Consider the following 27,048-nt stretch of genomic DNA (forward strand, 5'->3'; position numbering starts at 1 on the left):
AAGCATCATTCACGAAACCTTGAACTGCACATGTAAGTGGATATATTTCTGCACATGATTAGCTGTACAACAAACATTTACCAGTATGTATGGCGAAAGAAGTCTTCCTGAATGGCACCAGTTGTACTATTCGCAAAATATTCGATTGGATTTCATCATACGAATTCGCATCGAAGTTCAAGTCGTGATTGTCGCACACGCGCAGAAAGTTTTGCCAGGAGCCACTCTGTGGGGATGAATGCAGGACTCCTTGAAGCGTTTTAGTAATTGCGCCAGTTCTTTTTTATACCACATTTATCCTTCTATTAAGATATTTGGCACTTTCTCTTCTTGAAACGTGGAAAGAGACCCTTATAGAAATTCTCGGCCCTGCGAGAAGTACAACTTTTGCGGTTCATCAGAGTTTTGGTTTGCCACTAACATGACCACCAGGCCCGTTATTCGGTGCGGTCTGATTTCAACAGCGCACAGTTTTCAATAATTCAAGACGCCTGCCGGGAATTTTCGTTCCTGCGAGGAACAGACGATCGCCCGCTGGCTTCGACGGCGGCGGCGGCCTCCCCTCTGCGCGGCGCAGTGAACTCGCCGCCGCGCGATGCGGAAGAGGGGAAGGAGGTAGAGTGTAAGGAGGTGCACTGTCCCGGCTGGCGAACGCCGAGCTCCACACTGGCGCACAGCCGTTGGAGAGGCGCTACGCGCGCAGGTGGATTACTGCGTTTCCGCGTTTCGCGGCGGTCGCTCGCTCCAGAGTTCGTCGTCTGCTACTGCCACGCCTGTTGTCGCGCTCTTCCGGCTACTCCCCTGCATAACTGCCGCTCGGTGCGCGCGACAGAGAGATCAACGACTCCGGGGGCTTTACAACGCGGGTGAATCGCCGTGGCAGTGTTTCACGTACGCGCCGCAAGTGCTGTGTGTTGGTGACCTCCGCTGAGCTCGGCGCATGTGTGGGATTGCATCGCCGTTCTCCAACGGGACCGCCGCCGACCACCATCTGACGACGGCGTGCCTGGCGCCGGTGGTTCTCTTCGGCCATGATACGACGTGACTAGACCCTACGCGACCCGTGTTCCTCCGCACCCAGCTTATTGGTTTTGCTTTCAACTTTTTTTTTTATTATTATCGCTCGGGTACCGTTAGTGCGGACGCGTGTTCTCAGCAAGCAGGGGGCCTAGTACGGTGTTTGGCGGTGCTGGTTTACGAGCTTTCCGCGCCGATGCGTGGGCCCCCCAGACTTCGGAGTGCCGGCGCTCTGGATTCCCGCAGCCCTCTACACATCTGACCTCAGCCTAGCGACGATAACTGTCAAATGTCTTGGAGTAACAGCTACACTAAAGTCGAGGTGGTTCAGCCCCAGACATCGTCCGGCTCCATCAAAGGTGGGTGCCTCTTGTATTTCTTTCATTTAATTGGTTTCGTCTGTAAGACCCTATTCATGTTGGAGTCGTCACTGCTTGTTGTAGGAACTTCGCCTGACAAAGATCGACACGATTTTCCCCATTTCAGCTCGAATAACTCTGAGGCAGCGCTTACGTATATTTCTCGCAGGCGCTTTGGCTGCACTCAACCACTGAGGTTGTCTTGGTGCACAGCAGACTTCGAGAGACACCGCTGCCCTAGACTTGGAAGCGGCCCCAGTTACGTAATGACCGGTTTCCTCTCCGCGCGGTGCAAAGACACTTCCGAGGTCGTTGGGACGCGGAGAGGGCGCGAGAAACGTGGCTAAATACGACCGCCTTCCGTGCTATTCTAATCCCGCTCACGAACGAGGAGACGGGAACGCCAAGAAAAGTTATCACGGGCGTTCAGACATTTCTCCACCAGTGCTACCTTTTTCCCGTCTCAGCTATCTAGCCGGCATATATATATATATATATATATATATATATATATATATATATATATATATATATATATATATATATATATATATATATATATATATATATATATATATATATATATCAGCAGAGCACCGCAGAGACAGAGAGGCTGCTTGGGCAGTAATAGAACTGTGGCTGTGGTCGCTGCTGCATTCGTACCTTGCGGCCTTTGCGGTTCCTCTTGACAGTCCTCGTGTATCTTTGACATCGTATATTTGAGAGCGCCTATCAATCGTTTCGGTAAGAAGGGTAATTATATGCCAAGCTGTACAATCCTCTCCTGCGCGTAAAGGCGAGCGTTCCTGGAAAGCTTTCGTTAGTGTTTTCTCGCCCCGCTGCCTGTGCGGTAAAAGTTTCTTTCTCTCCGGTTTGTCCATCAGTGATCTGCGCGTGGACCTGAAATAATTTAAACGCTGCGCGGCGAACTTCGGCTATCGCAGCAGTTCCTGTGTAGTTCACTTACTGGGCCGAAGTGCTACGCGCGCTGCCTAATCCGCATAAATGTTTTAGTTTACGTAGATGCTCCGCAGCCTCTCTCGCTGGAGCACGCTACCCGTGCGTAGCTGCGCCCCGAGGAACCCGGAAGCGACGTCGCCAAGTGTTTTTTTTTTTTTTTTTTCGCGCGTAACAATCTTGCCGCCGTCTGAGAGAGGGCAAGCCGGAGATGCGAATCGATATTGGCTCGTAAACAAGGCACACCGAAGCGGTAGATGGGCAATTAAGCAAAGGCCAATCTTTTTCATAGGAGTGGGAAGAAGAAAAAAACTGAAAGGAGTGACAAGAAGAAGGAGCGCCCCGCGTGTGTTCCGTTTCGGCTCGCTTCGCCTTTTGAGCGAACTTCCTCGAGCGAGGAGGTGCCCTTTCCCGCACTGTCGCAATGTAGCGGTGTCGTCTGCTGTGGCCCGCAAACGTGGTTCCTTCGTCCCAGATGCCCTGAATATCGTCCACGCCGCGAAGGGCTGCCCCCGTGCATGGCGGGTGAGTGTCCTTCGGCCTTGTTTTTGGCGCCCCCCAAGAGCCCGCCGCCACCGTCCATTACGTCTCTCGTTGCGCGAACTGCTCTCCCCCCGGGCCGGCTCGCGAAGTCCTCGGTGGTCGCGTGTGTCCGCAGCAGTGGCGCGGCAGCGTGCGCCCCGTGTTTACGCCCGCGCGGCTCTAGGCAACGGCACGCAGTGCACCGGGCGGTCGTGTCACGTGACCCGTCTACGGACCCGGGCTCTTGTCCAAACGCCGCGGGTGGTTCGCCCATCGGCGTTCTCTCTTATTACTGCTGGCGTTGCGTCAGTAACAATGCTATGCCGATAATAGTCCCCAGAGATACGATTCGGGTCCGCCCGGTGAACCGTCTTGCGAATGTGTCCCCCCGCTCGTCTTCGGCGGAATAAACGCGCGACACATACAGCTGAGCCGGAAATGGAGTGACGCAACGCTATGTCGTCGTACGCGCGTTTTGGCGGCGCGTCCGCTCAGAATTCAAGGCTGCCATTCCTTCCAGCATATCGCGTGTACTTTGTGGACACCGCGCTGGTCACTCGTGGCCGCGCCTTTTGCTACTTACTTTACGTTCGCATATAACGTTCGCATGTGTATACAGTATGTTTTGTGACACTCATGTCCTGTTCACACATTACCAACATCGTGCCGCTCTCCTCCCGAACGGGCCGCTTCTGTGTCTTTGCGTACGAAAGAAGATACGAACGAAAGTTGGCATGCTAACTTGCTGGAACGGGAGAGGAACGACCCATCGTTTGTGAGAACTGGTCTTGCTATGACCGCAGCCCAGCGTTACGCATCTGGTTTCTGCAATCATGTTTGTATCCACTATTCCTTATCCGGTACAGCTTTCGCCTGTAGGAAGCTCTCACCAGCGGCGCCGGTGCATTGTGAATAATCCACCATTTTCAAGTCAGCTGTGCTGGGAAGCACGCGCGTGACAGCTCCGAGTAAACAAACGCGCGGGCCGGCGCGCTTGTGGGCAGTGCCGAGCGTAACTAGGAAGTCAGCGACGACCACAGCGTACGGAGAGGTTCTCCCCGAAGGACCGCGAGTGATACAATGTGAAAAGAAGTGGGCGCGTTCGTGCGCCAAAACATCTGTGTCATGACGATCCCGCTATCGGCAGGAACTTGCTCCACACGCGGCTCGAGTAACCAAGTAGTGTGGTGGTTTGGGCTAGTTGGTATGACATGTCGATAGTTATAGCGCGACAACGACGACAAAGGGACCAAGTGGAGCTCGTCTCTTTCTTATAACTACCGTCGAGTAAGCAGCTGCTTCTCACTGTAATTGTGACCTTCCAGAGCATTCCTTGCTTTGGGCTCCTTCAGCGGAAGAAACTACACTTGACCGCAACAGCAGAAATGTGCAGAAATGTGCGAGGCTTCGACGCGCGCGGCCGCAACAAATTCACGTCCGCTGTCTTGTATCGCTGCCTGCAGCGCGAACAGGTCCACTTATTTTCATGTTGTATCCCTCGCGGTCCTTCAGGGAGAACCTCTCCGTACGCTGTGGTCGTCGCTGACTTCCTAGTTATGCTCGGCACTGCCCACAAGCGCGCCGGCCCGCGCGTTCGTTCACTCGGAGCTGTCACGCGCGTGCTTCCCGGCTCATCTGGATGCGTGGCCGCAAAAATTGGGCTACTAACAATGCACCATGCCGGTGCCTCTAAGGCCAGCTCCTTGTACGTCACGTGTCTGCATATCGCATTTCATATTATCACCGTGTACTGGTCATCGCCGTATCAGTGCCTAGGCATAAATCACTGCTTAACTTATCATGAGATGTCGCAAAACCCGGAAAGTTCGCGGAAGGAGCCCTGATTAGAACGCTGGCTAACGCAGTTATGTTAATCACGCAATTGTATTGGTTATCGCGTGTCATTGTTTGTTTCCACAGACATTCATTCTCTTTTGCTCAGAGGTATTATACAACGGTACAGTCAACGATAGTCTTAGTCAGCTAAATGAAAAATAAGTTGCATCATAGTAGATACACATTGATAAGTAGGAGAATACGGTTTATTTTTTCATAAGGAAGAAAGAATCGAAGCGTGACTGCTTTTGGTCGATGTGTTCATGGTCCCATCTGATGCCGCCGTTTCCCATTGCTGGTCACAGTCACCTTCCATAAATATTCTGTGCAGATTGTCAATACGGTCCAGCGTTACAAAAGGAGAACTAATTACACCATCTCCCGCTAAATGGAACCATGTGTAGATGCGAAACAGCGGCGCTTACACTTGCTGGCGACCGGGCGTTCCGCAGGAGATAAAGCGGGACAAGCCAAAAAGCACGCAGTGATGAACGGATGTTTTCTCCTGGAACATGCCAATCGCTGTTAATAGGCAAAGAGAGGTGGGAGACTCCGATTGGACACAGAGACCCGCAGTCTGCTTTTAGTTAACGCGCACGCTGCGAAATTTTGTTGCTCAACAACTCACACGAAAAATGTTCCACCGGCACCAGCTTGGAGGTCATGATCTTGTGACGTTCATGCAGCTCGAGCAGTCTTTCTTGCTTGTTCATCTACAAAATTCGCTAGCAAACGCTGCCTGCGTAGTGAGGCGAGTGTGTGCGAGAGGAGTGAGATGGGGAGGAGATGCGCAATGGTGATGCAAACGCCGTGGAGAGAGGGGGATCGTAGGAGACGTGCATGCGCAGTAAGTGTGGTCACGCCGCACAACTCGACCATAAGATACTTCGCATAAGAAAAATACCGAAGCACTCGGACCACCAATTTACGCTCCTCGTTATGCACACACAGCTTGTCACAGACGCCAATCACGCAGCGCCCCTTATCAATGTGCTGAGGGGCACCTGGCGCTACCGTTTTGTTGCGACGCAAATCTACGTGCACACGCTTGCTTTCTATAGGCAGACCGCGCAGACCCACTTTTCTGCGGGCACGCTCAGCAGGGGACCGGCTGCAAGTGCCGAATCATTTTGAAAGCGCCTGTACACATTTTCATTCGTGTTGAGTTTGTCTCCCGGAGCTTCCTTTGTTTCTTTAAAAGAACAGAACATGCGTGAGAGCCGGGGGCGGTCCAGAGTGACAGCAGTTTATAAATGTAGAGATGCCTTTAGCCCGGCTTCTTATACTCCAGGCGTTGGCTGATGGCAGAAGGAATCATCGCGTACACACAGAGATATTGCGAAGCCGTTCTCATAATAGCACGTGACGTAAAAATAGAACGGAGAGTTGAGCTAGTTAGTGCGCATTCATTTGTATACACATGAAAAAAGACGGCGTGCAAACACGGACAGAAGAAGCAAGCCACGGCGGTGTTCAAAGAAGGTACGCGAACTTGCCCATGTAATTTGTGAACCTTCTGGCACGCGATGGAGTTTACGTGAAAGATGACTGTGGAGGTCTTTCATCTTTGTGCCATCGATGGTCGGCTGACGCATGCGCTACCGCGATATGGCATGCCTCAATCATCAGAAGCGTCTCTGCATTCCTATGCCGGTACAAATCTGCGCATTCATTGAACAGTGGCGTGCACTTATGTAAAGAAATATTAGGTTAGCCTCTGGTTAGCGATCTCTTGTATTCCGATAATCTCTGGTTAATACTGCGTCCCATCTGTGCAACGTAGAAGTGCCCGAAACGAACCTTACAACCTACTTCTACCTACCCCGTTTATATGTAGCTTTCTATTCTTGATACAGTGGCCACTCTCCAGCATGGCTGCAGAAAGTGATAAGAAACGTATCGTAGGTACACCGTACATTCATTGCGTATTTTACGGGCTAACGAAAGTAAAAAAGCGGATACGCCATTAATCTCAAGGCTGCTGATAAGATAGGAAAAAAATTTGTGCAGAGGAAGAATGGACGAGCAAAATACAAGACGCCCACCGTATTTGTTTCTTAAAACACTCCAACAAATTCATTGATTGCCGAAAAAGTAGTTTATAAGGCCCCTTTCAGCTGCGGCCGCTTCTTGGACATACGGGCGTTGCATTTGCCAGAGATTATTGGAACACAAGAGATACCGCGGCGGCCGCACTTTCGATAGAGGTACACGCTCAAAGAAAGAACCCCAGGTGGCTGAAATTTCCGGAGCTCTCTACTACGGCGTCTTTCAGAGTCATATGGTTGTTTTGGGACGTTAAAACCCAACAATCAACACAAGAGATCGCTAATTGAAGGCTCACCTGATTCTTCACATTGTCGAGTAAGTGTGCGCCAATGTTCGATGAATGCGCAGTTTCGTACCAGCATATGATGATTGAGAAATGCCATATCAATAATCGCGGTAGCGCATGCGTCAGCCGAGAAACTTGCATGAAATCAAATACCTGCATAGTCATCTTTCACGTAGACTCCCACGTGTTCCAGAATTGAGAGGTCCGCATATCTCACGGGCACGCGCAGGTACGTTCGCGTACCTTCTTTTTATTCCGCGCGCCTTCACTTGTTCGTCTGTTGTGTCCTAACTTCCTTTTTCTATCCGGGATTGCACGCCTTCTTTTTTCTTTTTTAGAATGAATGCATAAAGTTCAGAATCTGTCGTTTCCCGTCGTGTTGGTGTGTTCCAAGTCTTTCTGATGATTGCAAATGAATTCCGATGATTCAGCAATGTTGAAAAAGAAGCATTGCGATGGAACAAAGTATGGGCACAGGCCTGCGTGTCACTGTTGATCGCAAACAGCAGTCTGTACAGCTACTACACTTAATGATCGTTGAAGAGGCAGTGGCCGAATTCTTATTCATCGGCACCGTTCATGTGGTACTTCGTTATCCACCCTGTATCGTTTTCGGAATCAAGAGGAGACGCGGCTCGGTTGTTTGGTTTTAACAGGCGCGGCATCAATGTTCGTCCATTCAAGGGAGTCCTCAATGGCGGGAAAAGTGCGGCAAGGCCGCCGCTGCGTTCGAGGTCGATCCGTGTGGCCGATGCCAGATGGATACGTGTTAAGATACGCCATCGGCCACGCGACGCCCTTCTTCCAGTCAGTGTAGGCCTTCTGGTGCACCGTCCTCGACTCGCAGAACGCGTTGCGCAACATGGCAGGACATGTTGCCCACACAGGTCACGTCTTCAACACGGCACCGCCCAAGACGACAAAACTGGCCAGCTTTCTTATGCAATTCGCTTCGGTTGGCGTGTGTCGCAACATTTGTCCGGCTCACGCGTTGTGCCGGTGAGCGACAACCGCGCCGAGCTTGTGGCGAAGCCGAACTGATCACTTGCACTCATTCGCACACATTTCGCGCTCATCAAAAGTGGTTCGTGCGTTCTGGTCAGGATGCGTTTGGATTGACTGTCGTGCTTCGTCACCGTTGCCTATAAATTGCAGCTGTGTGAGTTTGAACGTACCTTGCATTTATACACCAACTCATGTAATGCGCGCTTTTGTCGCACAATGTCAGGCCGCTGTCGTAGAGCCTCGCCGTGGTTCCTATAGTCGAAGCAATGGTGCGAAACATCTGTGCGCAATACCCTCCTCAGAGTGTAGTAGCGCGCATATGCTTTCGCAGTATAGAAGGCCGATATACCATAAGAGCACCTATAGTATCAGCCACCATCAATCAAAGCGTAATGAAAGCAAATGCCAGTAACAAGTACAAACTGAAAGTTTCTTAACCAGAACAAAATAGCAGGCCACAGCTCCATAGAAGTGGCAAAGCGGGAACGTCAGCAGGCGTATGAACCGAAACATCTTCAAACAACAGAAAATTGTATTATCAGAAGGCTGTCAATCAGAACAAATAAGAGGCCTGAACGCTGTAGAAACATCGACATTTAACCATCCATCGGTACTGGCTCTCACTTCGTGGATTGGATCTGCTGCATCTCTCACTGTTTTCTCATTTTGTAAGTGAAAAAGACGTGCGCCGTTCCTGTGTCTGTCATGCTCTGTCTTTTATGAATCGTATTTAAGTTCCTATTTATTATTTGCTAAATTACGCAGCTGAGAGTTACTACCTATGTTCTTACTCATACTACTGCTTACTTCATCTTTAACTAGACGACATTTATTTTATAATGAAGATTTTTTTTTGAAAACTGCCCGGTTCTTGGCCAGTCCCCCAGCGTGAGTGCGTGCCACTGTCCAAGCTTCTACTCTACTCTGCTAGACCTGCTGGCCGTGCTAGACGACGGGAGTACAACAATATACAGCTAGACCTGCTGGCCCTGCTAGACGACGGGAGAACAACAATATACAGTGACTCGAGATCAGCAGTCCGAGCATTCGGTAGGGGCGCCATCTCGGAATCGGCCTTCGGATCTTGCAAAATAAGGAGGTGCAACAACACACAATCGTATGGTTCCCAGCTCACATGGGACAAATGGAGAACACTCCGTCCAACCTCAACGAGAAGACCCACAGAGCTGCGCAAGGAATCGTCGGCCGCGTATACCTACTGAACGGCGTGACGACGAGTTTTTGGACAACAAAGATCTCCCTACGTCGTACACTTAACTTGGCAAGAACTTTTATCTGAAGAAGCAAACGTATCCGCCACCGCACAGTAACGTGAACAGGCACTGACGCACAGACACTGACGCACAGACTTCCGGCAGGTAAGGGCATATATCCCAGTCCCGCACTCTTGCACAAAATTTACCCAGAAATTGAGACGTCGAACACATGCGCGCTTTGCTCAGGCTTTGCCAGCTTAGATCATATGCTCTGGCAGTGCCCTGCGTTACGGGTTGAAAACTTTACATTGTCAAAGTGGGGTGCTGCGCTACGCAGTACGGCTTTAAGGACGCAGCTATGGGCAGTAGTAGCAGTAGTACAAAACTTTATTATATAAAGAAACGAGACAGGCTAGAACTCCAGTGCCCTGAGGATTATACAGGGTAAAGAGCGTAGTCAGTCCGGCAGGGTGGTGCCCCTGTTCCAGGGCCCCACTGGCACGAACCATTCGTTCAGCTCTGTGGATCAGTCGCAGCTGATCTACCAAGGCTGGGCTAGACAGCAGTGTCGCCTCCCATTCAGTCCAACGCGCCCACGACGTGGCGGACAGGTTAGGCGTATATATACCTGTCCCGACGTGGAAGCGGCCCGCTGCGTGCCAGCTCATGCCCCGACGGACATGTGTATACTCCGCACTCGGTCTTGGGGGAATCGCACCGCTGGAAATTTCGCTGTGCCCGCCACATCTCTTGAAGCAGCCCTCTATATCGGTATACGGACAGCTTGGTGCTGCTCCTCGACCCACAGCTTTGGGCGTGTTTAGCATGTGCGCTTGCGGCGAGATCTTTCTTTCTTTCTTTCTTTCTTTCTTTCTTTCTTTCTTTCTTTCTTTCTTTCTTTCTTTCTTTCTTTCTTTCTTTCTTTCTTTCTTGAGGAAATGCAGTGGAGATTTCGCAGTCGATCTCGCTTGAAAAGAAAAATTTAATGATGTATTGGATGATCGAGGTGTGCCAGACATTTTGTCTCAGGAAAGCCATGCCGTTGTTCAGGCTTATAGGCAGCTAGTTTAATTCTTTCTGTATTGTCTTTGCTAATTATCTCCTTGGCGTTCCGCGTAGAGATCGGTGGAAGCAGTGGTGTGTGTGCCGCCAAAACGCCGGCTCCAGCATCCTGCTTGCGAATTTCTACATTTTTTCCCCCTCAATATAGCGAGGGAGGGCAGACGTTCTGCGAGAGGTTCCATTATTTTACGTGATTAACTTCGGCTTATTGACAATTTGCGAGAAGCGATCACGATAGTATCCGTTCTCTTGGGTCCATTTTGCTCGTGCATAAGTGCACTGAATCTGTGCAGATGCCAGTTGTCGCAGCAAATGCATCTAGAGCTTTTCGTTTGTGTCCTAGAAGGATTTGTTCGCTCTCGGTGTCCACATTACATTGAATGGGCGCATGCATACGTGCTTTTACGCCTGCTTTTGTTTTCTGTAATGCTAACAGACGCGAGAAGCCCTGCCGTTTGCCTCGATGATTTCTGTGAGCGTTAAATTATGTGTGAATGGAGCCCAGTGGTGGAGTCGGAGCAAGTGTGCTCCTTCTAATGGGCCTAGTGAGGGAGTTGGTGGCAGAGCGCGAGTCAGCCCGTGAATACAGTGTACTCTACCGTGGATGTTGCTCCACGGCGACGGGGTCCCGATCCGGAACTCGGCGTCACGTACTTCCTGAACCGGTTGCCTGCTTGAGGGCACCGCCGCTAGTCCCTTACTTTAGCGGTAATGGCGGACGACATGCACCAGTCGGCGAATTGTGCGAAATTGTTTCCGCTGCTCGATAGCGACAGCGTCGAGTCGGAAGAGTGTACCTGCGCGAGCGATTCATCGCACAGTGACAGCGGCGTGAAACTGCAGCCTCGCACGAGCGGGGATTGAACAACTCGTCTTTCTCAAGATAGTACACCTTGCTCTCCCAGCAGCACGTGTTAGGTTCCAATCGCGGGTAGGTCGCTATCGTGGACTTTGCCCTTGGAAGCTTTTATTGTTGCATTACTCAGGGGGAAGGGCGGGGGGGGTAGCTACACGACACACCGTCCGCAGTGTCCTAGTGTCGTGTAGCTCTCGCCGATCGGTGCGCCGTCCTCGGACTCCTTGCACCGTGTCCCCACCTTTAGCGGCGAAGCTCCTAAAGCCGTGGGTTTGTCCATGCATGTCTGTGACCGGTTCGTAACCACCTAGTTGTAAGACTCACTCAGCAGGTGGTGCTAGTGACAGACCGACGGAGGGACGCACGCATGGATGGACGCACTGTCGGACCGATGGACAAAAGCACGGATGGACGCTTCGCCCCTCTCATCATCATTCACTCCGTGGATATGTTGTGATTTTTTCTCTTTTCTCTCAAACTTCTCACTCTGTTCCTTTCTCTCCTTATCCCTCCTTATCCGATTCCCTTGTGAGCTACTACTGAGTTGTCGCACTCAGCTGCAGACAATTGGGGGCTCACTTTTCTCACTTCTCCTTTGTAGAACCAATACCCCCCCCCCCCCCTTTCCTGAACGCTGTACCTACATCATCCACTGCAGCCACGAACGGCGCGGCAAAACTGGCGAAGGCAAGATCATGGCGCAACTAGCGAACCCCGCGGCGAACACCAAGGGAGGGAGCGACCCTCGCGGCGAGCGTTGCCCCCGCGCGGCGCGTCCCTGGCCGGGCGCAGGTGCCGTTAGCCGCCGCCTCATTCCGCAGATCGAGACGCGCATGTGGACGTACTAACTACCGCTCGTTTATTCGCAGGACGACTTGTCGTCCAGACCGTACAACGCATTGCGTTCAGTTTTCGTGCGTTCACTGAGAAGCAAAGGTGGTGAAAACTATACAGCCGACCGCGAACATTTGCGGTGCGCGACATTCATTTTTGTTTTAGCAGTGCCCGTTTACCTTTCGGGTACGGGCGGAAACGTCGTGTTCACCGAATTATTACGCAGGAGCTGCACTCTGGCAACGCACGCGTCGCGTAACTCGCGCTGAAGCGTTCTCGTATTAACGATCCGCGCTGAATGCAGCGTAACACGTTTGGGCTGCCCGAGTCACTGGATGCGTGCGGGGACGTGGTGAGATGAGTACAGTAGCTAATGAAACTCCGTAATCCGGCGCTGCTGAAAGATCAAGTGTATGCTCTTGAACCCAGCGGGGCTCAGTGATGGGTCAGTGTTTAACACGAATTCTTTTTGGATGCTATACCTTTCACTGCGAACAAATTACGATTCTCCGGAAATACCGTGCTCGTCCAAAGATATCGCGCTTCGAGCGTAACACTTTGCTTCTACGGATACGGAGCATTGTGAAGGGACGAAATGTTGCGAGTGTATGAAAAAAAAAAAAAGCCCAGATAAAGTGAAATGAGGTCTTAGGAAGGGGTACTGGATATGATGCTTCGCGAAACATCGTCGTACGGCTTGCGCAGAAAGAACACATCGGGGGTTGTTGGAAATATTCCCCACGCGGCGGCGGCGCTGTTTGGAGACGCTCTAGTCCATCGGCTGGTTGGAAGACAACGACCTTGCCAAGGTCGTTTGTTTCCGCGCTGCCGCCCATCGGCGATGCAGCTCTCTTCCCCGCGTGACCCCGTTATGCGGTCTCCCCGCCCGGAGCTGCTGCTGCGTTCGCCCCCTCCTCTTTCTCTCTCCCCTCTCGACCTGAGGTTGTTCCTTCCTCCTCCACTTCGAGATGCTCCCGCCGGCTGCTGCGTGTGCTATCTATCTATCTATCTATCTATCTATCTATCTATCTATCTATCTATCTATCTATCTATCTATCTATCTATCTATCTATCTATCTATCTATCTATCTATCTATCTATCTATCTATCTATCTATCTATCTATCTTTCTATCTATCTATCTATCTATCTATCTATCTATCTATCTATTTTTGCATGTAATATGTATGTGCCAGTACTCGCACGTGACAAGCTGCCATCGAGATGCCGTGGTGGTCAGCGCGCACTTGCGCATACAGTCCAAGTTCATGATTTTGCTTCTTGGCGATGTAAGCGCAGTCCGGTCCCCAAGAAGCGGCTCTCTGCGAGAGTGCGCTATTACTTGCTCTCGGAAAATGTTTCAGTGCCTCGCCTCTTCGCCCATCCAGCGCTGAGTGGTGTCCTTTCATCTAAACTAAAGGCTCCGAGGCTCCCTATATGCGTACGTATGCACTTCGGGAGCTGCCTCAAGCGATGCTGCTGTCCGCGCTTGCGTTGCTCTGGTTTGCATGCCCCGCGTAAAATAACTGCGGCAAAGAAAGGCCGGCAATTTTCATGACTTCTTGTGGCCAGCCGTAATCTCTGCACCGCATTACCGCTTATCCTCGAGCTGTGGTGATCCTACAATGCAGACGTGATTAAGGCGGTAGCATAGAAACATTCGGCAAGCACTCTCAAATTATGACAGGTAGATTTCCACTATCCCTCAAGAGGAAGGTTTATAACAGCTGTATCTTGCCGGTACTTAGCTACGGAGCAGAAACCTGGAGACTTACAAAGTGGGTTCAGCTTAAATTGAGAACGACGCAGCGAGCAATGGAAAGAAAAATGGTAGGTGTAACCTTAAGAGACAAGATGAGAGCAGAGTGGATTCGGCGACAAACGGGGGTTAAGGATATCATAGTTGAAATAAAGAAGAGGAAATGGACATGGGCCGGGCATGTAGCGCGTAGACAGGATAACCGCTGGTCATTAAGGGTAACTAACTGGATTCCCAGAGAAGGGAAGCGGGTTAGGGGGAGACAGAAGGTTAGGTGGGCAGATGCTATCAAGAAGTTTGCGGGTATAAATTGGCAGCAGCAAGCACAGGACCGGGTTAACTGGCGGAACATGGGAGAGGCCTTTGTCCTGCAGTGCACGTAGTCAGGCGGATGATGATGATGATGATGATGATAGAAACCGAGTTCCCGCGCTCTGAAAACTCGCCGTTCGATCATTCTTGCAAATGAGTTCTGCGGATGCCCGCAAGGTGGCGGAAGTGTTAAGAAAGGGAAAGAAGACGACCGCTCGTTTGTAGCGTGAAGCCACAAGGAAATCCGTACGGATTTCTTATAAAGGAAAGCCTCTTTGCTGCCGAAAAAACTCCGGACGAGGACGAATTTATCCGCAACTTAGAGGCTTTTCTTTCTGAGAAATCCGTACGGATTTCCTTGTGGCTTCGTGCTACAAACCGGCGATTGCCTTCTTTCCCTTTCTCAATCATTCTTGAAGGACCTGGTTCATAGAGAGCGTGCCGTCGGGAAAACGATATTGCGCGGTGATAGGGGATGAACCTGAACGCTCTTCTTCGACTGGGTTGCCGCGCGCGGCAGAGTGTACGACCCAAGTGGTAAAACCAGTGCAAGAAGTTGCGTCGTGGACGAAGCCGTTTGTTATGCCTCGACTTGACTTGCTTCGTGCCGTTGACGTAAATAAACACTGACAGACTCCAGTTCTCTCTTTTCGAGAAGGCAAACAAAAGAAGACTTCGTGACCGACTTTCTTCCGTGTGCGGAAGGGGGCCAGACTGTCTCATGCTGTGCTTGCCACAACGCAGGCAAAAGCACATGTCGACCTATTCTATGTAGACCTATTCCAACGACGTCGCGGCGCGTAGGCTCCGTTCAGCCCAATGCTCACCACCGCTTACGTGCAGGGCTGCCACTCACTTTCGAGTGAAATTCGCCAAACGACGAGGCCAAAAAGTCGACATCTTTCTTCAAATTTTGCCAGAAAAGTCGCCACCGTACATGCATATGTGGTGCGTGGCTATGATAAAAATTCCAAATTATGTATAACCCCGTGGAGTACGGCACCATCCATAAACCCTGAATTATATTGACGTTCTTCGATGTCAGTCACATGACCCGCTTCACCTTGGGCACTCCGAGTAAGGGCATGCACTAGCAATGTCCATGAATGCTTGCGCCTCATAACAAAAGTTTGCGATGGGATGAAGCAGTCGCTACAACAAGAGAAGAACACCGCCTTCCTGCAGATTTATATCAACTGTACTCATGAGTACGATCATCGCAGAACTTTATTACAAAGCAGCAAGAATAAACACGAAGGTAACCGTCGCGATGCCCGCACCACGCTTTCCGTGTGGTCATGCTTACGCGATACATTCGTCTCACTGATGTTTCTGAAGGCTGGTCAAAGATTCCCGACTTATTGGCCCACCCGAAAACTATACAACAAATTTAAACTCAGCATACCAAATTAAGGGGTACTACTGTGGTGAAGAAGTCGACAAGCTATTCGCGACATTAGGAACTGTGGTCGGAACTGCACCTTTCCGCTTCAGACGCGAATTTCGGAAGACGCTTGAACCTCCTAAAAAGCGTGTAGTACAACACCACCGCCTCGCGGCACGCGAAGCAGTGCATTGACTTGAAGGTTGCTGGCGGGCGCACCAGTGCGCAGTGTGTCTAGGATCTAGGCGAATAGGAGGTACACGCAGGACCGACACACTAAGTTGCGCTTAAATTGTGAATCCTACTGGTACGTGTATGACTACGAGAAACAGAATAAAAAATTTTGTCGCCCATTTGTTTTGAAGACACTCTGTATAGAATGCAAACTCAGTCGAGACCTAAGCCGAAAATCTCAAAACATTTGTCGCGATTCATTATTGTAGATCGCCACGGGGCTCTGAATTTCGCCACTGTGACGAAAAGTCGCCACCAGTGGCAACCTTCATCGCGTGACACAGCAGCAGCGAAGCTGAGCACAGGGGGGAAGCATCCCGCGCCTTCTGCCGCTCTCTACAAAGGTGGTCTACTGCAGGATAATAAGTGCGCGCATAGAAAGCACATAAGCGCTCATGATGATAAAAAAGTAGCCGATGCCCTTATCGGTGTAACACGAAAGTTAAACATATCTTTACAGAGGTATACATTTGAGCGTTTATTGTGCATTGTTTCAGCAACAGCGACGAATTACAAAGTAAGGTTAGGAACAGCAGGCAGCTCGAAACTTACAGCGCTCACCTCAAGCAGAAAGCATGCAAGAAATTAGCATACAAAGTACAGACGTTGCCTACATTTCCCTTGTGACGCGAAATTATTCCTGATTTAATAAAGTGATGTTTGAAGTGTGCCATTTCTGCTAGGCAACGCCCGTTTTGAAACCGTCTGCGAGATCGGAGATCGTGAGCAGCGATGCAAAGTCATTTCGCAGGTAAACACGGCTACACCGGGGTCTCTGTGAGCCAGCTCTCTTTGCTCTCAGCTCTCTTTTAGAGCGCGTCTAACGCGAGCCTGTCGCGCCATCTCGCCACCGTTAACCAAAACGCGCTAAAGTTTCCAAGTTCTGAGGGCTGCCAAAAGGTTTGGGTGTACATGACTGGCTTGCCGTTCAGCCTTGAAGAGGACGTAGGCGCTGTGACGTAGTGGTTAGCGCCACGCGCGGAGAATCGAGAGGTTGCTGGTTTGCTTCTGCGCGACAGATACTTACCTTTAGGTTTGCTTCTTTGCAATCTCTCAGGATTTATTTTCAACGTCACTTCTGTGACGGAAGTACGTCAGTGGGTCCGTGGTGGATGCCGGCATAAAACACTTCTTGGTAAATGTGCGGACATAACTGGTATGGTTCGGGAAAGGTGTCAACACATATCACGTATGAAAATTGAAAGAGAAATCGAACGAGAATAAGAAAGAGATAGAAAGAATGGGGAAAATAGCAATGACTTGGAAAAAATGAAAGTAAATAGAAATAAGAAAGGAAAATTTTACATATCTCTCGCTAATTGGAATAATGTGGAAAGCGAATATGATCGCGGGCAAATGAATGACTTTCCTGTTTTCTATTTGCGATCTGGCGTCCGCTAACGCGCGGCCCGGCGCACTGATGTGCGCGAGCCAGGTGGTATTGGGGTGCCCTATGTAGCGCACCGAAAGTGCAGATACAGTCGTCAGGAAGCTTAACACGAAGGCTCCGGGGCGTGCCTTCAAACAGATTGATTGAAGCTAGCGCAGCGCGGCTTTGGGTTCTGTTGCCGAGTTGCTACCCACGCATGCCGACATACTATCCAATCAGACCAAGGTATCATCTCCGCAACAGCACCTATCGCTGGTGTCAGTCGAAGTAATCCAGGTCACTTGTAGCTTACGGACGACTGCACGTCAAGCAGTGCAGGCAGGAAACATTTGACAAAAAAAAAAAAAAATGCGCATGAATCTATGAGTGTACGACGACGTCTCAGCTCGTGCGATGGCGAAGAACAATGTCGTTCTGTGGAAGCGCGAAGTGCCACGACCGACCAGAAAAAAAAAAAAAAAGAAAGAGCGCGCCTTGCATTTAAATAAGCGTCAATATATATCAATGGCGCAGTGAACACAGAGGTGCTGTGCAGGGCCCTCGTCACGGGTGCCCGCGCTGGCCTCCCGCTGTTGCGCAACGGGTTACATCGAAGCAGTCACTTCCGCGATGCTCGCCACTTCCGGGTGAGGAGGAAGCGCCCAAGGAAGTCTCGCTTCGGGCCTCTCTGGCGGAACTCCTCCTCGCGGTTTACGAGTGGCTCCGACTGAATTGAAATGACGTATTGACGCAGAATCACTTTTGCCCGAGCAATGCACTCTGTCATTTACTGTAGCCTTCACTACAACACTCGTTCACAAGAATCCAAGATTTGGTGCATGCTGCGCCCGTGCAGGGTTGATTTGCATAAACGCGCGTGCCTATGGTGATCGATTATTTACGTGACGGGAAGCACTTGACGCGTACTTCTGGTAGATCCTGGCAAATTTAACCGAGATTCCGACTTCACAGCGCAGCCGAACATAGCATTTTAATGATTGAGAGCGAGGGTATACTATTGACAGCTGCATTGGCCCAAATATACAAACGGGTGCATGTTGTGCTATAAAAGAATTTCGTTCTCTTAGCACAAAATCTAACTAAGCCTTCACAGAAAAAGGCAGACAGAAGACGGGGCAACATTTTTTTTTTTGCTTGCTTCTATGCACTTAATTTCCCTGTGGCGATGATCTTACGCGAAAGAAGGATGGGTGGATGGGCCGGGCCGTTCAGCTGGCATAAAAATGTTGATGCATTTGAGTTGTCCTTAACACATCCATATCCGATGGCATAAGCCACGGTTTCTTTTTTTTTTTTTGGGTGAAAACGATATGGCGGAAGACGAAAAGGTCATGTTTAGTACTATTTTGCAAAAGTACACTTTCTCGGTATCTGTCGTTTACGAATCTTTTCAAGGAGAGTCTGCGTGTCGAGAGTGTACCGCAAACCGGGACCCGGCGCCCGTCTCGATTGTTCCCGACAAGGCGACTGTGTTCGTTCCGGATTTCTTGACATTATGTTTGCGAAGGGAGCTGCATTCTCTGAACAGGTGATGCGAATGCTGCAGTTGTTTCTGCATGCAAACTCGCGTCCTCGGAAGGAGTTTTTGTTGAGAAATGAATGCGTTGTTAGTGCGGCTTGCGAATCGTATTCGATAGCTTGCCCTTAGACGCCGCGGAAGGTGTGCACGAACCAAGTTAGAATGGTGTTGCTGTGCGTCTCGATGTTTCGACATCGCCAATGCATCGGTGCGAGACGCATTTCCGGCCATTTCCTTCAGTCCGGAAATTGGTTGCGGGAGTCGCGTGGACCACGCACAACAGGTCAATATTGTGTGTGGCATCACTCTGCGCGCTCGCCTGGCTCGGCCATGAATCGGCTTTTGCATGGATCAAACGTGCGTGTGATCGGACATGACTCAGTTTGCCAAGTGTTGCTGATTTCGGCCTCGCAGCCGGCATTCATCTCGTATAGGCGCGCGCACGAGCGTCGCAAGATAATTCCTTGGGATAGTTGCACCTATCCAATGTCAGGTTTTGCACCTTAACTAAACGCAGTCGGATAGGCCGGGAATGAACACGTCACGGATATGGATGATATTTGTAAATCACTTCATGTTGGCCTCTTTGCAATTCGTGTGTCCGTTACGACAGATTTTGTAACTCACTGCACGGGTTTATGCTTGGACGTGTTGCAGTGCAGATATATTCGACGAGGCCGTGGAAAGTACAAAGCGCGCGATCAAGCCAATTGCAGGCAATGCGCCGGCGTCGCAGTCGCGCGGTCAGCCAACGTTTTTGACCTTGCAAATGAGACTGCCTTGGAGACAAAAAAAAAAGTTTAGCAATGAGTGGAGAGGCGCCAGTGGGCTCGCATTTGCGAGAAATGTTTTCTGGCGTGTGCGGCGAGAGGTCCGCTGACCCGGCGGCCCATTTTTGTCAGGCGCCGCTCGAGAGGCGTCATCGATCGGAGCGATGCGGCAGTCCACCGTGGGCCCGAAGAGTTTCTCGGAGGGGATTACCGAAGATGCCGAAAGTGGGCCGGAACCTACGTGGAAGTGAGCACGCCGTCGGTTGTTGCGGCTCACGGTGATGTCTTTCCATGTGGGCGGGAACGGGGCTCCTTTGCGCAAAGATAGACTCTCGATGCCACATCTCAATGAATAACGTCGTGGCGGAAACGAAGGGTGAACTGTTTTTGTTTCAATATATCGCGGCAGTCAGTTTTGATGCGTAGCGTGAGATTTCTTATCCGATGCACAGTCGAGCAGGGCAGCTCGACTCTGCATTTTCTGTTTCGCACTGTCACCAAAAGTGGGTCACTTTCAAATCTTCTGGTTCGCATTGCCACCAAAAGTGCGTCACTTTCCAATAATCTACGCATTCGCATTATACATGGTTCTTTCTGAATTCCTAAAACTAAATGAGAATCAGTTTTTTACGCGCACCAATCTCAAACGTTACAAATCAAATCCTTGAAGAAAAAGTATCAGAAGGAACAATAAAGTTCTTACCAACCAAGGAGTTTTGACTGCCGTTGCCGGCGGTGCGCTGTCGTCGTTTAGGGTTCTTCGATGGGAGCGCGCATCGAGGAACCCTATCGTCGTTTCTACGGGGGCGACACCTGAAGGCCTGTACGGGTAGCTCGCATCATGCCACTGGCTTGACAAGCGCCTCAGTATGACGACGGTGCCTGGCGCTGCTCAGAAACATAGCAGAGGCCAACCCTAGAAACTTTTTCCATTTTCCTTGCGCGTATATATACGTGCTCACATACAAACGCACACTCGAGCATACATGATGTATAGTAACGCCCCCCCCCCCCTCCTCTAAATGGATAGTTTATAGATGGTCGCGCGTGAGGTGCTGTCATGTACCGCTTGTAGGCCGCACGATGTCCGCCGACAGAGGTGCCACGGCACCTACTGCGGCGGCATATCCGCACTGCTGGGAAGCACCTGTCCCCCCACGTGGCACATTCGTGGGTGAACCCGATCGGCCGCTGGGCGTTGGGCGATGAAGATCTCCGTCAATGCTGCCGGCTTTGTGTGAAATGCAGGCTGGAGAGGTTGCCAAATGCTGTTGAAGCATGCGAAAGCGCCGCCTAGGTTTGCAAAACCGGGCAGTGATAGAGGTTGATATACTAATGGTGGAAGAAATACGGAACGTTACGTTACCCAACGTGAATTGGATAAAAGTCGCTGCAGATAACAGAATATGTGTTCCCTCGAAAAACTGCACGGAGTAACGCTTGCCAGAAACGTCGCCGCGATAGTCACGACCTCGGTGTCCGCGTTTGCTTGAGGGAAGCGGTGTTGCAATTCCCTCTGTCGGGCCGATATAGTTACAGCGTGCTTGCCGTACTCGGTGGGCCCTATTTGTGAGGGTGATCTAGCTGTGCGGATGTGGTGCACCGGAATTTCCTGCATGGAAGATGGGCTCAGCTGGTGAGGGTGTCTCCATTATAGTTTGTTCAGGTTGCGTATGCACAATGTGTGCAACAGCGGGATGGCAAACCGCGCATCACGAAGGCCAGTAATAAAAACGTCAGCGGTACGGGCGAGCATCAATGAGGCCGGGCACGGTATGATAATATTTATCCGAGGCTCGTGATTATGCGGAAATGATAGCCTATTATGTTTACAATAGTCAGCGTGGGTATGTTCTAAGGTGCATTTACTTTTCTCGGGAAACATTCCGTACTCTGCTCACTGCTTTTGATCTAGAACTGAGAGCGACGTAGCTTTTGTAAATTGGCCTATTACCAGGACACTTGGGTGGGTGAGCAGTTTGTTTTGTAGATTACTGTATGACAGAAAGCTTCCCGCCCTTCGAATAACGCGTTCGATGCTCTAACCACTGAGCTATCACAGCGGCCTAAAAAAGCTTCCCGCCCGTAACACCGCTTCTGAAAAGACATGACTGGTTTATTTCAAGCCTTGTCAAATTACCATGAGGCAATATTCAGCGTTTTTATTGTCGGTGTCCTTGAGGAAACGATGGCGCGTGCTTTCAGTTGCACTGCACCCTCAACGTTGACAGTGACGTGTTCCCGAAAAGTGAGTGAATCTTCTGGGTTGCCCTGCTAGTGCTTTTCACAACATAGTGCAGCATATGGACGCAGGTGAGCATTCCTTCCAGAAATTTCCACGTTAGATGACTGGCCCGACGCCGCATGTAGAAACACAGCCATACCTGGAACGTGTCGCGCCATACTGTGAAACACATCAAAAGGATGCTGCAGTGTTGTGTTTGACTACTTGTTGCGTCATTTGATTTTCCTGTCGTGACGAAAGAGAGAGAAAAACGAAGGACTTTTTTGAATCTTGAGAGTGAGGCGAACATGCCGCGGTTGGGTCCTCCTTAACGCACAATCATTCTTTTTTTTTTATAACCAAGATAAAGGCACAAAAGAATGCCAGCGGTAAGCCTCACATCCACGCAGCAGACATGCTTCTGTGCCAGTCACTGTAGTGCAAGTATGGCGAGGGGATGTCCTTTATGTGCAGCACGTCAAGAAGACGTCGTCAAGTCCACCGCGTGCTTCGGCAATGAAATATGAATTCGTAGGAGTTGCGAGCTTGTTGTTTTTTTTAGTGCTAACTCAAATAAGACAGCCATCGCCATCGAGAGGCTAGAAAAAGATCCCGAAAACATGCATTCTCGCCAGTGACAACTCGCTCGGTTGCGCAACACTGATGCCTGCTGATGATCGCGCTGTTTCCGCTGTGCCTCGCCGAGCGGCATCTGCTGGCAGGCTCCCAAGTTCTCTTCCGCCTTGGTGTCGAATTTTGTTTTATCGGCCGTGACGCCTCTTGTGAGCTCCTTCGTCGTCCGGAAGTTGCCGGGCTGGCATTTTTCGGCCGAGGGGGGCTGCGCCCGCCCGACCATCGCGACCACATGCGCGCGGGGAGGACCAGGTTGACGACGGCAGCTTTTACGAACCGGCGAGCGCCTTTCCATCGAGAGAGATACGCGGGAATATTAGTTCAAGAAGAAAGATGAAAGCGGGACGTTTCAGCGGCGCATCATCGACTGCGCCTGCGCGGCAGACGCATGCGGCTACATCATCGCGCATGGCGAGGAAGAAAATGTAGAGCTGTGGGACGAGGAAGTCGGAGGTGGTGAGGGGGAAGCCCGTTTATCCGGTGACGTCTCGAGAGAGAAGAAGACGCCCCACTCTGTAATTTGGAGCACAGTGAAGTTGTTTTTGTTTGGCGCCGACGGAGTCCGAAGAAGCGCTCTTCCGTGCGCTCGGTGTTTCTTTTTCCCACGACCTGCCCCCTGGCGGCTGCGTGCATCGGCAAGGCGCTTGCTGCTCAAAGATGAGGTGCTGCTGGCCGTGAATGAATTGCGTAAGGTCGCGCGGGCGCCTTAAATAAGCGAGCTTATTCGCCACAATCTTCACGTGTGTTCGGCAATGGGCCTATACCGGGGCCTAAATACGCCCTCCTTGATCAGATCAATTCGGTTCGTGGGAAAACTTACCCTATTTCCTCCCGAACCAAGGCGGACGCGCACGAATCGTGCTTGTACCGGCTGCAGTGAAATCCGAGGATTACTTGTCATCTTCGCCAGAAGCACTGTGGGGCAGGCAACTCTGAGCGGCATCACGAGAAACTTTGGCTGCAGGCACCGTGCAACGAGAAGTTCAGCAGACGGCATAAGAACACAGCGAATGTACGCCAAGCGGCTGATCCGTATATTCACTGGAAGTTCAGAGAAAAGCAGCTGGGGTGCGACAAAATGGTTGCCGAGGTTTTATAGGTAACTGCGTGATCTGATGGAGGAGTCAAATATGGGAAGCTGAACGTGATCGCCGCGAGGCGCTTTTATCTTGACGGACATCGAGTAGGCCGACTGTGATTATGGTTGTCACTCGACTCAAAAGGGCGTTTATTGTGCCCCAACAGGTGGTTCCATATGCTGGTTCTGTTGTAAATGTAAGTTTTCGTAGCAGTGCTTCCATCACTCTACAAGGCGAATATGGGACGTTATTAGTTTCTTTTTTCATTAACGACGCTGTTCTTAGGGGAAAATTAACGCACCACAAAGTGGTCGCATTAGAAAAAAAAATATGTGAATATAGAACAAATGTACATTGAGCTAAGCATATCGGTCTTGTGCATGAGATCAGAAGTTCAAGCAAGATTTGAAATTAAGCAACGTGGAATAGGTAGGCTTGCCTTCGGAGCTCACGGGAATACACCGAATCAGGGAGTACAAGGTGATATGGGATGGACATCATTTGAGGGCAGGGAAGCTAGCAGCAAGATAAAATTTGAGAAGCGATTGAGAGAAATGGGGGAAGAGCGTTGGGCTAGGGAGGTATTCAGCTACTTGTACATGAAGATTGTCGATACAAAATGGCGGAAGCGAACCAGAAAATTGACTGGTAAATACTTGGAAAAACAGCAGGGGGCCAAACCAAAAAGAATTATCGGTTACGAAGGGTGTGAAGGAAGCTGAGACCGATATGTGGAGAATTGGCATGATTAAGAAGTCCGCACTAGAGATCTATCGAACTTTTCAGCAGGAAATAGCCAAGGAAAGGATCTATGATAATACTCGGGGTAGTTCTTTACTGTTTGAGGCCAGGACGGGAGTATTGCGAACAAAGACATATCGGGTCAAATACGAAGGGGTAGACACAGTATGCAGTGCGTGTAGAGAGGAAGAAGAAACTGCCGAACACTTGATAATGTTCTGTAAAGGGCTTCACCCTATTGTTCAGGATGATGGCGCAGAGTTTTTCAAAGCACTGGGGTTTAGGGACAGTGAGGGCAAAATAGACTTTAGGCGGGTAGAATTAACTAGGAGGAGGTTATCTCATTGGTGGCTAAAGTCAAGGCACGAGTGATAATTGAACCCTTTGCTGCAAAGTACGAATCCTCAACCTCACTATTTACGGAAAAAAAAATCTAATTTTTGGTTCAATCAGTATTACGGCTTGGTGGCGCTAGCCACCGCCCGATCTAAAGGGTACAGCCATATCAATCCATCCATCGCCGGTGCGCTCGCCTCCTCGCGACTACGTCACTTCGTTCTCGTCGCTTCGGAAGCACGGCAGCGCGTGACAAGTTGCTACGAGAAGCGTTACGCACGGGTACCAATATCTTCCCAAACCCCCTCGCCTGCATGCTTTCAAAGCAGTTGAAGAACGCCTGATACCTCCACGTCTTCCATTATAAGCGTTAGGCACATGACTCACGGTAGCGGCCAGTATGACATAAAAGGGCAGGTGGCTAGCGTGCCGGTCGACGTGGCTAACACTGTGCAGTGGCGGCCGTGGTACGTGCCCAACTACGCTGCGTTCGATGTGTGCGTACATCATGACATTATGTGCCGGCTCATTGTCAAGCCTAGAGAAATAGTTTCGCCAAGAAATGTCCCCTGCGCCTGCGAGCGAGCTCCTCTAACATCATTCATTTTGTGCGTAGGGACGAAGCTCCTTGAAGCGGCACCCGTTCGTCCCTTGTCGTAGTACGTAACATGTCTTACACTTTGACCTGCAAGGTGGTGCTGGTGGGATGTTGTGGGTTGTTGAACAGTAAAAAATTCGCAGCGTGCGCGTTAACTAAGAGCAGCATTGTCCTGTCTCTCATTCCCCATTAGCAGCCATTGGCATGTACATTGAGCACTATTTGACGAAAAAGGGTTGCTACGTTATACTCGCTGGGCGTGACCTCCTTGGTCTTAGGAAGGTCTAGCGAGCGTTAGGCCGCAGTGCCATGAATACAGAGAACTAGTATATACCATGAACTTGAGGTGGTTAAAGGTGGGAAGTAGACACGAAGCGCAAGCCGTAAGAAAGTGTGCGTGTGCCACCTCTCGTTTAGTCCTTGGAATGTCCGCTGGATGGCGGTGCTTCTATATGCGGAATATATATGATGAAAAGAAGCGAGGTGGTGGTACTTGGAGGGTTTACTAGATGGACGAACGGACACACAGACAGATGCATGAACGGACGCATGGATGGCTGCATGGACGGATGGACGCATGAACGTACGCAGGAACGGATGCATGGACGAACGCAAGGATGGACGCACGGATGGACGTGTGGACGCACGAACAGACGCGTGGACGGGCGGATGGACGCACGGACGGTCACACAGACAGTCGCATGGATGGTCGGAAGCAAGAACGAATGGACGGATGGATGCTTCGCCCCACTTTCCATCATTCACCCCGTGGATATGCTTCATTTTTTTTTTTTTTTGCTCGGACCGCCGCTTTAATTATTCTCCGTCGCGGCTTCCTGGTTTCCTCGTTTTAGCCAGTGTAGCTTGCCTTTCCGTCTGGCTGCTGTTCAGCTGCGCGCGTTAATGTTATATATGACCGGCAACTCGTTTCTCTGCAATGCAGAGAAACAAGTGACGGTGCCTTAGTTGTTTTTATTCTACTCTTGGTCGTTATCTGCCTTGATAGCCAAGCATGTGCCGTGTGTCAGAGGTTGTCAGCAGAATGGCACACTGTCCGTGGCCAAAAGAGCAGATGCTGGCTCCATCTACTTGCGCCGCCCATCGCTAGCTTCGGCCATGCTGCGGCTGGCAGAACAAAACAGACATGTTATCAATAAACGTATCGTGGCAGCAGCCATAGATTAATTGAGTGCAGCTCTGGCACACTCGGCCAGTGCATGCAGTGAGATGTGACTTCGGCTGGTCACTGAGGATGCGGGATGTCTGTGACCTGCGTTCTCCAATTGGGTAATTCAGGGCCGAGGTGATGAGTTACTGGCCGCCGTCTGTGATGAGCTGCTGAACACCTCCAGACAACAGGCTCTCAAAACTATGTCAGCGTAAAAGTCCTCGAGAACTGGAACGGCGACATGCTCGTCGTAGCACAAAAGGTTCGGGGCCCCCATCGGGAAAGTTGTGCGTTTCATTGCTTTGCGTGTACTGCTCCCTCCTAACTTTGTTTGCCCCATGCTGAAACAGTGATACACTTGTCTTAGCAGTGCACCACTTGGGTCGTTGTGTCGACGGCTCAGGCGTTTGTATGTAGGGAAGCATCAAATGTGTGTGCAACGCCAAAAGATGACGCAGCTTTTTTGTAATACCGGCTTTCCTACCTCCCAGAAGCACGTCAAGGGCGCCGTAGTGGAGGGTTCCGGAAATCTTGACCGTCTGGTGTTCCTTAACGTGCACCGACATCGCACTGTTGGACACGGGCCTCTAACATTTCGCTTCCACCGATGCTATCGAATCCGCGACCTTCCGGTCAGCATCCAAACACCACTGATCCACCTTGGTGAACGCATATTGTCACATGAGAGATGGCCGACATTACTGATGTGAAAACGGCGTGTGTACAAACAGGCACGTAGCCCTCGAACACTGCTTTGCCCTCGCGGGTGCCGAGGTTTTTTGCGGTCAAGCCTACGACGCCACTGACGCGTTTCAGGCAGCCTAGCTTAAAAAACTTGAGAGCATACATGAGGACACCTCTTGAACATTGTGTGCGAGTGCTCGGAGGCCGGGCTCCGATTG

At 50.6% G+C, this 27,048-nt stretch overlaps 1 protein-coding gene across 6 annotated transcripts in view; it reads left to right on the forward strand.

Moving 5' to 3' along the window:
* The first annotated feature begins 643 nt into the window (after positions 1-643).
* Hr3 (nuclear hormone receptor 3 ROR-beta) overlaps positions 644-27,048 on the forward strand; it is a 181,984-nt gene continuing 155,579 nt past the window's right edge. The window contains exon 1 of one of the 6 annotated variants that reach the window (XM_075893943.1): positions 644-1,376. In XM_075893943.1, coding sequence (XP_075750058.1) covers positions 1,307-1,376 — 70 coding nt within the window. In that variant the 5' untranslated portion in view covers positions 644-1,306. Of the gene's footprint in view, positions 1,377-2,574; positions 2,859-27,048 lie in introns of those variants that run through there. The other 5 variants (XM_075893944.1, XM_037423644.2, XM_037423645.2 and 2 more) reach the window with 5 other exon arrangements.

The sequence above is a fragment of the Rhipicephalus microplus genome, chromosome 4 (genome assembly GCF_043290135.1).
Source record: "Rhipicephalus microplus isolate Deutch F79 chromosome 4, USDA_Rmic, whole genome shotgun sequence".
Taxonomy (NCBI): domain Eukaryota; kingdom Metazoa; phylum Arthropoda; class Arachnida; order Ixodida; family Ixodidae; genus Rhipicephalus; species Rhipicephalus microplus.